The 14,202-nt window shown below is 38.7% G+C and overlaps 2 protein-coding genes across 3 annotated transcripts in view; one reads left to right on the top strand and one right to left on the bottom strand.

Annotated features, from left to right (window-relative positions):
* The window catches only part of nrl (neural retina leucine zipper), a 65,682-nt gene that overhangs the window by 46,724 nt on the left and 4,756 nt on the right, over positions 1 to 14,202 (bottom strand). The gene's annotated exons all lie outside the window — the stretch shown is intronic.
* Positions 1 to 14,202, top strand: part of prkg3 (protein kinase cGMP-dependent 3) — a 31,872-nt gene that overhangs the window by 16,894 nt on the left and 776 nt on the right. The window contains exons 14-21 of the mRNA XM_067416728.1: positions 562 to 673; positions 3,441 to 3,577; positions 4,442 to 4,531; positions 7,340 to 7,481; positions 8,925 to 9,088; positions 10,136 to 10,252; positions 10,422 to 10,484; positions 13,995 to 14,070. Coding sequence (XP_067272829.1) covers positions 562 to 673; positions 3,441 to 3,577; positions 4,442 to 4,531; positions 7,340 to 7,481; positions 8,925 to 9,088; positions 10,136 to 10,252; positions 10,422 to 10,484; positions 13,995 to 14,070 — 901 coding nt within the window. The remainder of the gene's footprint in view (positions 1 to 561; positions 674 to 3,440; positions 3,578 to 4,441; positions 4,532 to 7,339; positions 7,482 to 8,924; positions 9,089 to 10,135; positions 10,253 to 10,421; positions 10,485 to 13,994; positions 14,071 to 14,202) is intronic.

Below are 14,202 nucleotides of genomic sequence, written 5' to 3'. Positions count from 1 at the left end.
AATAAATTTTGTAATATGAAACACGACACCGCCCACTAGGGGGAGGAGCCTGTTAGAAGAAATTAGAGGACCGTTTCCATGGTAACGCAATGTCCGATTTCAAAACGGTTTTCACAGGCTGAATTTGGAGTTCGTAAGCTTTCAAATGATACCTAATTTATGATGATTAATAAAATATAGGATATGAAAAAAGGCAATCACAGAAAGAGTGCCAAGCGTCCCACCTGTGGGACAGTGACAGGGTTTTAAGACATTAAGTAAAGTTAACAGCATTTTACAGTGTAATTACTATAGGGTGTTATTACTATAGTAAATATGTGCAACGTGTAACAAGGACACGTTAAAATTAAGTCTTACCTTTAATTGGCCCTCAATTCATGTATAATATTTATACATAATAGTTCAGTATAATGTCTTGTTAAAGCCTTTCATTAAATAAGTATTTTATTGTGTTCTGCCTGTCTACTGCTAAATAAAGCCTTTTGAATAAGTTAGAAACGGAATTATACATAATGTAGTAAATTCTGCTGAATTATATATACTGTGTATTGCTGTCTCCAGGCCAGAAACCACTCTAAAGCTGAAAGATCTGGTCCCTGTACTGTACCAGGAGGGAAGCTATCAAGGAGAGCCTGTCACGCTTGGTGTCGGCGGGTTTGGGAAAGTGGAGCTGGTACGGCACACAGTTTGGTCCATCCATAATATAGTAATGTTGTTCTGATTTGACCTCCTCAAAAACTACACTCAAAATAATGATACATTGGCTTTACTTATTTTTTTAACATTGTTTGTTTCAGTAAACGTTAGGGCTGGGACTTTAACTCGTTATTAAGATTAATTAATTACGGGACTTTAACGCGTTAATTAAGATTAATTACGCAAAAATAAAAAAAATAAAAAATGTAACCACACTTATTTTTGCACCGCGGAACGTTTTTCAATGAATGAGTTTCAACGGACCGATTATACTGGAACACCAACTAGCGCTCCGGAGTCACGACAACAACAAACCATAGTGAACATGAGCGAAGAAGCTGATGAGACCGCTTTTCTTGGCCCCGTGGATTGGAAATTTTGTTTTAAAAAACAAAAGGATGGAAGCGTCGACAAGAGCACGGTTGTGTGCAATTTATACAACAAGGAATTAGCATATCACCGCAGCACATCGAGCCTCAAATATCACAGATATGCTTTTGCTACACTTAATGGCAAACATTGCACTGGTCTGCTGGACTGAAATAAATGAACTATATTTTGTTGATTAAGCTTATGTATTCAGTCATTATTCAATGGTATACTAAAAATACATGTGAAAAATTACTTCTCATTGGTCTCAGGTCAAATATTAATATGCAATTAAAATGCGATTAATTAATTACAAATCCTCTAATTAATTAGATTAATTTTTTTATCGAGTCCCGGCCCTAGTAAACGTACATTTTTTTACGTAAGGTTAATTCAATGCCATTTAGTTGAATTAGGTTAACATTCCTAATATTGTCCAAAACTATTAAGTTCAATTATTCTAAAATTAATATCAAACAAAAGCCATAACAAGTAATACAGTTTCAAATTTAAAAATGTTATCTAACAAAATATTATCGACTAGCCAGAAGATGGTTTTGTTACATCCATTGAAAGCCCAAAGTCAACCTGTCCTCCAAAAAAATAAGACTCTATAGGTCGTTTTTCTAGCACCTTATTACGACCTATATTAACGTTTTAAAGTCATGCGCCCTCTAGCTGGTGTAAAAATAAAGACCGTGTCGTGTTACGTGAGGTCATGAAATGACGTATGGCTGTCGTTACCAATCTAAATGCGTGTTCATTTTAATGCAGCGTGTGACTTTTTTACCACCATTTGTCATATTTCCATTTAGCAAAAATATTTTTTAATTTACAACTACACCCACCCCATCCCTAAACCTACCCAGTGATTTATAGATCATACACACTTCATGAGCACATTATGAACTCACGATGGCATGATCACATGTTGGTGTTGTGTAGTGCAATGCTTTACCAGCTGAGCTATGCAAAAGCTGAAATATTACGCAGATAAAAGGGAAAAATGAGTTAAAATGAAAGTGTACTGATGTCAATAGGAGAACTTTAGAGAACGCTCCTGTGCGTCGTATTTAATTCATTAAAATATTGTCGATAGGGGCGCAACTTTAGTAAATGACTATAGGCGTATGGGCTGGAGGACATGTTGTCTAAAGTAGTTTTTTTTTATTATTATTAAAACATCTTTAAAGGGGTACTTCAGCACTGGGAAGATGAATCTGTATTTAAACTGGGTCATCAATGCAGTAGAAATGTGAAATTATTTTTGAATTTGGTGTCTTCTAGACTGAGAAAAGACAGAAAATGTATTTTTGTCCCATGGGGATGAAAGACTACAATTCCCAGAATGCTTCGCTGACCTGTGAGGCCATTCCCAACGCCACCAACTTCATTACTGTGACTGAGTTAGAGAAGACACTACAATTAAAAACTGAACGTGTGTGTTCAATATAATGAGTGAGTCACCGCGCGAGTCTCACAGCCCTGAGCACTAACTGCAGGAGTGATGAGAGCTGAGGTAATCGCGACTACACTCGCGGCATACATTCACAACGCGAGTTCAGTCTGGCGCGTTTCAGTTCATGCCTTTGCAAGCTTAAATTTTAATAGAAATTAATTTGAGAAGTTAAAAGACTTACATTGCTCACCATAGCTCCGTTTAAATGAGTGCCTGTAGCTGAGCTGAGCTCTCCCTGCAAGCTGAGTGTAATCTCCCATCCCCCATATGCAGATTCAAAACATGCGGAAATGGCTCCCTCTGCTGGCTGTAGTCTTTAGCCTTTGGGCAAGCATTCCTCCTATGATGCAAAAATCGTCAATTTGCATCATAGGAGGAATTTTTCCAGAAATAAAATGCATAAATCTCTTGTCTCAGGGGGATATGAGGGGGGAAAGCACAATCATTTGAATATACTCCAGGGTTTCTACTGATACAAAGCCATATGCTAATCGCTGAAGTAACCCTTTAAATATTATTTACAGATCCTCAGCCCAAGCACACGCTCTACACTTCACCACAATGATAACCTCTAAAAACACTAACATAACACAAACTTTTATAACATAACAGAACATTAAAATGTCCCTCCATTTTCTCATCGTGTTAAAAATGCATAAAATGCACTTTATTTAAAAATGTACTCTCCGAATTCAGCTCCTTTGCAAAGCATGATGGGAAGTGAAAGTCCTGTTTGTTTGGGTTACTTGATTGAAACATGATATTTGAAAATAAAAACATCAAGTTATGTCAAAGAGTAACGGTTTTAAGTCAATATAACATGAAGCAGTCACATTTGAACCAGAAACCTGATATAATGGTATCATAAAATAATTTTTTGAGTGTAATATACTTCACTTGCTTGCTTGTTTACCAGGTGACTACCTTGCAGCACAGAAAGTACTTTGCTATGAAGAAGATCAGTAAACAGCACGTTATTGCAAAGAAGCAGGAAGGTCACATTCTCCTAGAAAGGAAAATTCTTCAGGCGATCCGTTGTGAATTCATTGTCAGGTTGGTGCTGCTTCCTACGCTGTCAAAAAAAAAAAAGAGTACAAAATTGTACCTTTTAAGGTACAAGTGGCCGTCACTGGGGTAGATTTTTGTACCTCTCAGTCAGGGATAGGCCAGTTCAGTCCTAGAGATTTGATGTCCTCCAGAGTTTATCTCCAACCCTTCTAAGCCACCCCAGTATAAAACTCACGGCTCCCAGCATGCATTGCAGCATTAAGTATGTCACCATTGTTGAGATTCATATGCTGATTATTATTATTATTATTGTGTGTGTGTGTGTCTAAACTTTCCCCCTTTAGAATATTTTTATAAATCAGAATTCAAAACGTCTAATCTGTGGCAAGCAAGTATTGTTGGTGAATATTATTGATTATTATTTTTATTCAGTGATGAGTTTAGTCAAACATTATTCTTCCTGATATAGTTTGTTTTGCTTCTTTTGTTTTGAGCAGATTATGTGTTTTGTTTCCACTGTAACAAAGACCACAAACTCACTTAAGAATCCGAGTCAAACGGCCCACCTAAAGGAAACACTGATCTCCATAATGGAGACCAAACTTTATCAATAAAACATCAAAAGCTAAACCTGTTAATTCTCAATACGAGCTTCTATAGACGTCTTTCAGGGTTGGAGCCAAACTCTGCAGGACAGCGGCTCTCTAGGACTGAACTGAGGAAAACTAGGGTATAATTGGACCCTAAGGACCAATCGTCTCCCTTTAAAGATACAGTTATATTTTTTTGATCCACAAGGAACAAAATTGTACCTCCACTGTACCTTTTTTTCTGAGAGTGTACCTAACATATAATCATATCTTTTTGTTCAAAACCATTGTTCACATGCCACCTTGTCCTCTTGTTTAGGCTTCATGCTGCCTTCAAAGATTCTCGCTACATCTATATGATAATGGAGTTCTGCCCTGGTGGGGAAATCTGGACCAAGCTAAAGGAAGTGTAAGATATTCATGAGTTGGTGGTGTTTGATAAGGAAAGCATCCCAATTATGCCTATTGTTGTTCTATTTCTGTATTGCATATAAACAAGCAGGAACACCATAGCAACCGCATAATGCTTTAACAACCACTCAGAACATCTTTGATAATGCATAGCAACACCAGGGTAAATGACCACAATAACACCTCACAATCATCTTTCCTGCTCATTTTACTTGAGTAATATGGTAGTCTTTAGAACCCATTTCTAGTCTCTCCCTAATGTCTGACAGTGCTTATTTAAAGGGGTCATGAACTGCATTGTTTTATTGCTTTGTAATGTTTCCTGAGGTACAACATTTTTCATAATTTAGAAATAAAAGGCATTTTCTATACCTTGTTTGAAGCGGCATGTCTGCTGTGATTGGCTGCTGTCGGACTTTGATGATAAGTGGGCGGGGCCAGAGCTGTGATGATGAAGTGGGCGAGGCCAGAGCTGTGATGATGAAGTGGGCGGGGCCAGAGTTGTGATGATGAAGTGGGCGGGGCCAGAGTTGTGACGATGAAGTGGAGCGAGGCCAGAGTTGTGATGATGAAGTGGAGTGAGGCCAGAGTTGTGATGATGAAGTGGGCGGGGCCAGAGTTGTGATGATGAAGTGGGCGGGGCCAGAGTTGTGATGATGAAGTGGGCGGGGCCAGAGTTGTGACAATGAAGTGGAGCGAGGCCAGAGTTGTGATGATGAAGTGGAGTGAGGCCAGAGTTGTGATGATGAAGTGGGTGGGGCCAGTTTTGTTGTGATGGTGAAGTGGGCGGGGCCAGAGTTGTGATGATGAAGTGGAGCGAGGCCAGAGTTGTGATGATGAAGTGGGTGGGGCCAGTTTTGTTGTGATGGTGAAGTGGGTGGGGCCAGAGTTGTGATGATGAAGTGGGTGAGGCCAGAGTTGTGATTGTAAAGTGGGCGGGGCCAGAGTTGTGATGGTGAAGTGGGCGGGGCCAGAGCTGTGATGTGAAGTGGGCGGGGCCAGAGTTGTGATGATGAAGTGGGCGAGGCCAGAGTTGTGATGGTGAAGTGGGCGGGGCCAGAGTTGTGATGGTGAAGTGGGCGAGGCCAGAGTTGTGATGGTGAAGTGGGCGGGGTCAGAGTTGTGATGATGAAGTGGGCGAGGCCAGAGTTGTGATGGTGAAGTGGGCGGGGCCAGAGTTGTGATGAAGTGGGCGGGGCCAGAGTTGTGATGAAGTAGGCGGGGCCAGAGTTTTGAGGTGTGTTCAACATCGGTTGCGGCTGGATGGATGCGATCGGCGAGAGTAGCCGCGTGCAGGCGGGGAGGAGCTGCAAACGGAGACGTGAAGTCGGACACTTTCTGCTTCCCGTGGTGACGCTTGCGCTGCGTTTACAAACTTTATCACAGCTGAAGTTAAATAAATGCAATATTTCTCAAATACACAGATGTTTCAAATTATATTTTCATCCAATACTTTATATACTGCTTAATAAAGCATCTATTTGGACAAGATTAATGTTCAACATATTAACCCTCACTATCAATGAAGTGTTGTCAACGGTTTTTATCAGTTTTAGTTTGATAAACATAAGAATATAACATCGCGACTACATGAAAAAAGGTTTTACTGTTATAAATAAAGGATTTGTGAGCATTAGCGTAACATGAGGTTTTAGAATAAACACGAAACGCACGTGATCGCTGTCATGCGGTGAATCGGCCAATCGTGGATCAGCTGTGTCGTCATCAGAGCTCGAGCATCCTCCTGCAGTCCCCCTTGAGAATCTGCAACGGCTGCATCAGCCGGCTGCTCTCGAATCGCTCTCGCGGTACTTTGTTGACATACGTCACAGTCACGTGCCGTCGGTGCTGTCTCAAGTCAAACAAAATTTCTAACCGGCATGCAGTGCTTTAAGTCAGCTGCCGATCGGTCTGCGCATCGCTAGGTGAAGTCGAACAAGCCTTTGATGATGAAGTGGGCGGAGCCATAGTTGTGATGATTAAATAGGTGGGGCCAGAGTTGTGATAAAGTGGGCGGGGCCAGAGTGATGATGTTGAAGTGGGCGGGGCCTAAATTGAGATTAAGTGGGCGGGACCAGAGTTGTGATTATGAAGTGGGCAGGGCCAGAGTTGTGTTGATGAAGTGGGCGGGGCCATAGTTATGATGATTAAGTGGGCTGGGCCAGAGCTTTTATGATGAAGTGGGCAGGGCCAGAGTGATGATGAAGTGGGCGGAGGCATAGCTGTGATTATTAAGTGGGCGGGCCAGAGCTGTGATGATGAAGTGGGCGGGGCTTGAGCTGTGGTGATGAAGTGGGCGGGGCCAGAGCTGTGATGATGAAATGGGCAGGGCCAGAGCTGTGGTGATGAAGTGGGCGGGGCCAAAACTGTGATGATGAAATGGGCAGGGCCAGAGCTGTGGTGATGAAGTGGGCGTGGCCAGAGCTGTGTGATGAAGTGGGCAGGACCAGAGCTGTGGTGATGAAGTGGGCGGGGCCAGAGCTGTGTGATGAAGTGGGCGTGGCCAGAGCTGTGGTGATGAAGTGGGCAGGACCAGAGCTGTGGTGATGAAGTGGGCGGGGCCAGAGTTGTGCTAAGTGGGCGGGGCCATAATAGTGATGATAAAGTGGCCGGTGTTACAGGCTTATTCCACAACGAGTCGTTCTCTGGGCTTGAGTACAATAAAAGTTGTTTTTGGATTAACAAGGAAGTTTTTAGTTCTGAAACTAACAGGATATTCTTGTAGTATGATGAGCTCTTATATGACAAAAGTTAATGTATATCACAATTGCTAATTAGTGCTGTTTGAATGTGTTTCATGTTGCAGAGGACGCTTTGGGGAGAATATCGCTGTGTTTATAACAGCCTGTGTGGTTGAAGCCTATGCCTACCTCCATAACAAAGGCATCCTGTATAGAGACCTGAAACCAGAAAACCTCATGCTGGACTCCAAAGGATATGTGAAATTGGTAAAATAAATGATCTGTCTTTCCACTCTCCACAAATAGAGCAATTACAGGCATTTACATTGATATGCTGCTAATGCAAATGTGATAAATTTGTCACAGTGGCAATTCAAAACACCCACTGAAATATTTGATCAGTTCTCACATGCTGCCATAGATGTTATACATCCACACTACCTAAAAAGATGATATATTATTTGAGATATGTTTTAACAATAGTTCACGCTAAAATGAGCCTGTGATGTTTATCTGCTGACCCCAGGGCGTCCGAGATGTAGGTGTGTTTGTTTCTTCAGGAGAACACAAATGAAGATTTTTAACTCAACCGTTGCTCGTATAATGCATGTCAATGGGGTGTATTTCTATGAGAGTAAAAAACACACACACATACGAATCCATATTAAACCCTGTGGCTCGTGGAGACACATTGATGTCTTAAGACACAAAACCATCGGTTACTGAGAGAAACACAACAGTATTTGTTATTTTTTACCTCATATCAGACAAATCTCATCTAGTGTTCCCAATGCCATTACTTCCGCCAAAGAAGATTAAAGTCCCGGCGTGGTCATAGATATAAATATATACACAGATGCCTCATTTGATTGATCAATGCAGGCACTAATCTATATATATATCTATGATCGCTTCGGGATTTTGACCTTACTTGACAGAAGTAATGGCGTTGGGAATACTACAGTAGATGAGATTCGTCTGATATGAGGTAAAAAATAACACAAATACTGTTGTGTTTCTCTCAGTAACCGATGGTTTCGTGTCTTAAGACATCAATGTGTCTCCACGAGCCGCAGGGTTTAATATGGATTCGTATGTTTGTGTGTTTTTTACTCTCATAGAAATACACCCCATTGACATGCATTATACGAGCAACGGCTGAGTTAAATATCTTCATTTGTGTTCTCCTGAAGAAACAAACACACCTACATCTCGGACGCCCTGGGGTCAGCAGATAAACATCACACGCTCATTTTAGCGTGAACTATCCCTTTAAGAGTACAACCTCAGTGACGACCACTTGTACCTTAAACAGTACAATTTTGTCCTTTTTTTTTGAAAATGAGTGAGGCAATAGCCATATTAGTGAATCGTTTTTGTGTCGAGATACGACATAGCTGAGCTTCAGACACAGAGCAGGAATTCAAGAAGAAAATAGGAAATTAAAGGCACAAGACAATGTCTTGAAAGTGCAATTTTAAGGTGACAAAATGGACAGAATAATGAATCAGTATTTCAAAAACTAGCAAAACTGTCAAGACAAGAACGCCAATAAGAAACTTATACAAGCAACATAAAAATATTTTATTTTTACTTAATACAAATTGAACAGAGTTGAGATTGAATATTCTTTTAGTAAGTGACTGTCAGAAAAATACAAATCAGTCTGTTTTTTTTTAATCTTCTTTTCTTATATTCTTTTGATTCCAGGTTGATTTTGGTTTTGCTAAAGAGCTTTCTCGGGGTGAAAAGACATACTCGTTTTGCGGTACTCCTGAGTATATATCTCCAGAGATCATTCAGAACCAAGGCCATGACTTTGCCGCTGACTTCTGGTCACTTGGTGTCCTGATCTATGAGCTACTTGTGGGCAGGTAATAAAGTTTGCTCATATACAGTACAGGCCAAAAGTTTGGACACATTACTATTTAAAATAATTGGTTTTCAATGTATTATACTTTAAAAGATCATTTATTTCTGTGATGCAAAGCTGAGTTTTCAGGATCATTCCTCCAGTCTTCAGTGATCACGATCCTTCAGAAATCATTCTCAGATGAGGATTCATTAGGAGTGCTGGAAACAGTTCTGCTGACATATATATTTGATGAATAAAAGGTTCAAAAGAACTGCATTTATTCAAAATAGAAAAATATTTTCAAATAATATAAATCTCCTTTACTATACATTTTTATCAATTTAACACATCCTTGCTGAATAAAATTATTGAATTATTAAAAAAAAAAAAAGGAAAAAAATGACTGACCAATAGTGATATTGTTGAAACAAAAGATTTCTATTTTTAAAACATTTGCTTCTTTTTTTATTTATTTTTTCACTTTTTATTCATCAAAGTATCCTAAAAAAGTATCACAGGTTATGAAAAAATATTAATCAGCAGAACTGTTTCCAGCACTCATAATGAATCCTCATCTGAGAATGATTTCTGAAGGATCGTGATCACTGAAGACTGGAGGAATGATCCTGAAAATTCAGCTTTGATCGCAGAAATAAATCATCATTTAAAGTATAAATTGATTTTTTTTATTTTTTATATATATAATATATCACAATATCACATTTCTGTTCTGTATTTTTGATCAAATAAATGCAGGCTTGATGAGCAGAAGAAACTTTTTTCAAAAACATTACAAATAGTAATGTGTCCAAACTTTTGGCCTGTACTGTATATTGTTTTCTGCATGCCTCTTTCTTTCAGCACACATAAAAAACGCAATTTGCGACTTTGTTAATTAAGGATAAAAAGGTATCTTATGTAATAAATAATATGTTGCTTTTGTAAAAATTTTATGTACACAAATGTACATTTTTCAAAACTTGGTTATTGTTTTTTTAAAGTGTTATTCAGCTAGCTCTATTAGTTTTAAATTATTTGTAATAATGCCGTTTTATTTGTCCTAAAGCCCGCCGTTCTCCAGTTCAGACCCTCAGAAGATCTATGCCAAGATCTTGGATGGCGTGATCAACTTCCCTTCGTTTATGGGGGAAGGTGCCAAATCTCTCATCAGTAAACTGTGCAGGTAATCACGATTACAAAAGATCGGGCTTGCTTTTACACACAGTGAATTTATTTGCTGCAGTTCATGATTTGTTCTCTATAACTATTTCTCGTCTTTCAGTTTTTTTTATTTGAACTTCACTACTCCATTGCTAATTTTCAGTTGAAGTGTTTGTTTAAATGTCTTGAAGGCCACGTCCTGGACAGCGTTTGGGCAATACCAAAAATGGAATCAGAGATGTCAGAAATCACAGGTGACCTTTATGAACATATATTGTGCTTGGCTCAGATAAATATTTTCAATAAATAGAAATATTTCCATATTCCACAATTACAATTTACGTGTATTGAGTTTAGTCATGTTGATGTGTTTAAAACAATTAATGACTTAAAGGGTTAGTTCACCAAAAAGGAAATGTCTGTCATTAACTCCTCTCCCTAATGTCGCTCCACACCCGTAAGACCTCCGTTCATCTTCACACACAGTTTAAGATATTTTATATTTAGTCCGAGAGCGTATGCAAGTGTATGCACACTATACTGTCCATGTCCAGAAAGGGAATAAAAACATCATCACAGTAGTCCATATGAGACATCAGTGGGTTAATTAGAGTCTCTTGAAGCATCCAAAATACATTTGGGTCCAAAAATAACAAAAACTACGACTTTATTCAGCATTGGCTTCTCTTCCAGGTTTGTGTTCAAACCTCAAATAAAGACTCAAACGGATATGAATAAGCGTATTGACTCATGATTCGGATCATTCCCGAATCATTAATTGATTCACTGAATCATAACCGTTCGAATCTTTATTTGAGGATTGAAAACAAATGCAGCATTCCTGCTGAAAACAAGCGTTCTAGCGCCTATAAAATAGTGTTCCGCACCTTTTTAACAAATTACACATCACTACGAATGATCGCATCAAAAATGATAAGAAAACCCGCACAGATCAACTTCTCCTACATTTTAGTTGGGAAATATTGTGGTCGATACCAAAGTTTACAGGCTTGCGTTCTCTGGGTTTCTCTCAAGCGGGGCACTTCTACATTCCGATTGGTTGCTGCCGAACCGCATCATAGCTCATTACCATAAAGTTGACCTGTTAGAATCACAACCTGTAGGTATGCATAATTATTGATGAATATATTTTCTTCCGGGTGTTCAAAATACATAGTTTTGTGTTTTATATTGTGTATGTTTCCGGCTAACTCGCGTTATTACTGAAATACAATACAACTATATTGAGTTTAGTTTAGTTTAGTTATATGAACTAGTTTATTATGTAAGGTGAACACTGATATCAATTTAATTTGCCTTTAAAACTTTTAAATTACAATAACAAGCATATTTTTAAAAATAAAATTCAAAATTAACTAAAAATATATAACACACACACACACACACACACACACACACACACACACACACACACACACACACACACACACACACACACACACACACACACACACACACACGCACACACACACACACAGACACACACACACACACACACACACACACTCTTCTGCATGACAGAAACTCCTCTAAATGTCCAACATAACTGAACATTAAACACTAACATCATAAACTAATGACATCTTTCCCTTTACTGAAAAACACATAAAATATCACTTTAATCCAAACGTTTTCTCTCCTAGCGCCGTCCCTTGTAAAGCATGCTGGGAACTACAGATCCACTGGCCAGTTAGTTATGTCAGCACAAATATTTCATGTAGTTTTAATGCAAATTAATGAAATAAAGTTCAGTTTTTAATATATTAGTCTGATAAAACACAAACATCTAATTTTGATACAGCTTAATTTAATTAGGTAAAGGAAACATGTCTTATCTATGAAGGGCCTGAATTATATAAAAAAATATGAAGTTTTGAGTGAGCTGTAGTACCTAATGCAGATCATCTGTCATTCTTATTACTGTGAGTAAGGAAAAAGGACGGAGCGAGATTTGTTTGCCTGAGGAAAACATACGGCCAAAAGGCTGGTTAGATCACTTCATCATCGACATCGCATGAGAAATCAGCAGCGAAACATCGTGAAACTTCTCAATATACATTCAAGTACAAGTACACCTCAGGAAACATTATAAAATTAAAATAAAAATCCATGCCATAGGACATTTAATGCTGATGGGGAGAACGCTAAAACATTATTAGCAGCCTTTAAAAGCACAGAGACAGAGCGACACGCGTCATAATCTGAAAGCCCCGCCCACTGGGGGGAAAAACAAACCAGCCGTCTCCATTGACTTTCTATTGCGGGAGGCCGCCTCAGTGTTATTTCTGACTTATAACAAAAAAACGAACAATGTCTAAAAGCTGATATGTGACAAGGTATACAGAAAACAAGCTAAAAAGCCCAGAACCAAAAACCCAGTAAGTGTTTATAAGCTGCTGACCCAAAAAACGAGTGTTTAAAGACATAACAGTGCAATAGAGACAGAGCGTGACATGTTATATTACACTGAGAACTGCGCCCACTGGAGGAGAAAGTCATCAGCGACAGGAAATGTGGGCAAAGTACACGACTTCATTACTTAAGTAAAAGTAAAAGCACTGCTGGTCAAATATTACTCCGTTACAAGTGAAAGTTGTGAAAAACTATTTTTACTGCAGTAAAAGTACAGAAGGATTTGTTTTCAAAAGTACTTAATAATCAAAAGTAACTTTCATTTTTTAAGTCAGCGCATTATTTTATTATAGTTGTATAAATGCACATTATGCCATCATGGTTTAAGCCCCGTCAGTGATGCTCCATCTGACATACTAGCATACGACTAACTTAAACTCATTTAAATACTTGTAGAAAAGTTACAAAGCTCTTTATAAAGCTGCTGTCACTTTAAGGCCGAATGCAGGGATCCAATACACTGATACACATCTGATATTCTCACACTGTTCACCTTCACTGAAGACAGAATCAACTTTGTTTATGTGAATACTCCACTAAATGAGCATTTGGACATCCGTCTTCTTCCATTTAGCTCTAAACTATAAATCAGTGTTTAATAAATGCTGTGAAATCATTGAACTTCACGAGACTCTACAAGAGTGATTCCTGAAAGGCTTTCTGCAAAAACCCAAACACCTCAAAGAAGAAAAAAATCATCCACTGACTTTCAGAGCTGCGACAGAAACGACTTTCGACTTCGAGGACCTTGATAGAAATCTAGTGGAGTAAAAAGTATGATATTTGTCTTTCAGATGTAGAGAAGTTAAAGTCAGTTTCTAGAAAAAATAATATTCAGACACTTAAAAAGTGCACTTAAGTACAGTACTCAAGTAAATGGTAATATCTGAGGAAATATAACATATATGACATTTGGATATTTGACAACATGTTTACTGCACACAGGCATACTGAGATATACATAGAGTTTTAGGATCCCCAAACTGACCCATTCTTCCTGCTGAAGCTTCACGTATTATCGCCTGGATCCACTTTAGTCTTCTTAAATGCTCGTTTTTTTAGTTCTGTGTTTTTTAGCTTGTTTGCTGCACACCCTGTCACATATCAATGTTTAGACATTGTTCTGATTTTTGTAATAAGTCTGAAATGACAAGGAGGCCGCCTCGTGCAATACAAAGTCAATGGAGCCACCCCCCCCCCCCCCCCCCCCCCGGTGTGGGCGTGGCCTAAATATGCTCTGTCTCTACAATGGGGCACTTTAAACATCAAGCACACTTTAGCATTTGTGTTGTTTTTATTATTATTAATGACATATTTTAATTCTTTCTCAGGTGGTTTAACAGCATTAACTGGCATAAATTAAGAATGGGGCAACTGGAAGCGCCGACTGTTCGACTCATAAGAAAGGTCACATTTTTATCTTAAATCATGTTCTTTATACAGATCATCTGACACAGCGTAACATTTCTTTAGCAGGAATGTTTCTCTGTAGTACAATGATCTAAATATATTTTCAGATGCATCTACAACACATTGTGA

Source organism: Pseudorasbora parva, chromosome 15, assembly GCF_024679245.1.
Source record: "Pseudorasbora parva isolate DD20220531a chromosome 15, ASM2467924v1, whole genome shotgun sequence".
In the NCBI taxonomy this organism is placed as follows: domain Eukaryota; kingdom Metazoa; phylum Chordata; class Actinopteri; order Cypriniformes; family Gobionidae; genus Pseudorasbora; species Pseudorasbora parva.
Note: the sequence above shows the minus strand (reverse complement) of the source record. Positions and strands in the feature narration are given on the sequence as shown.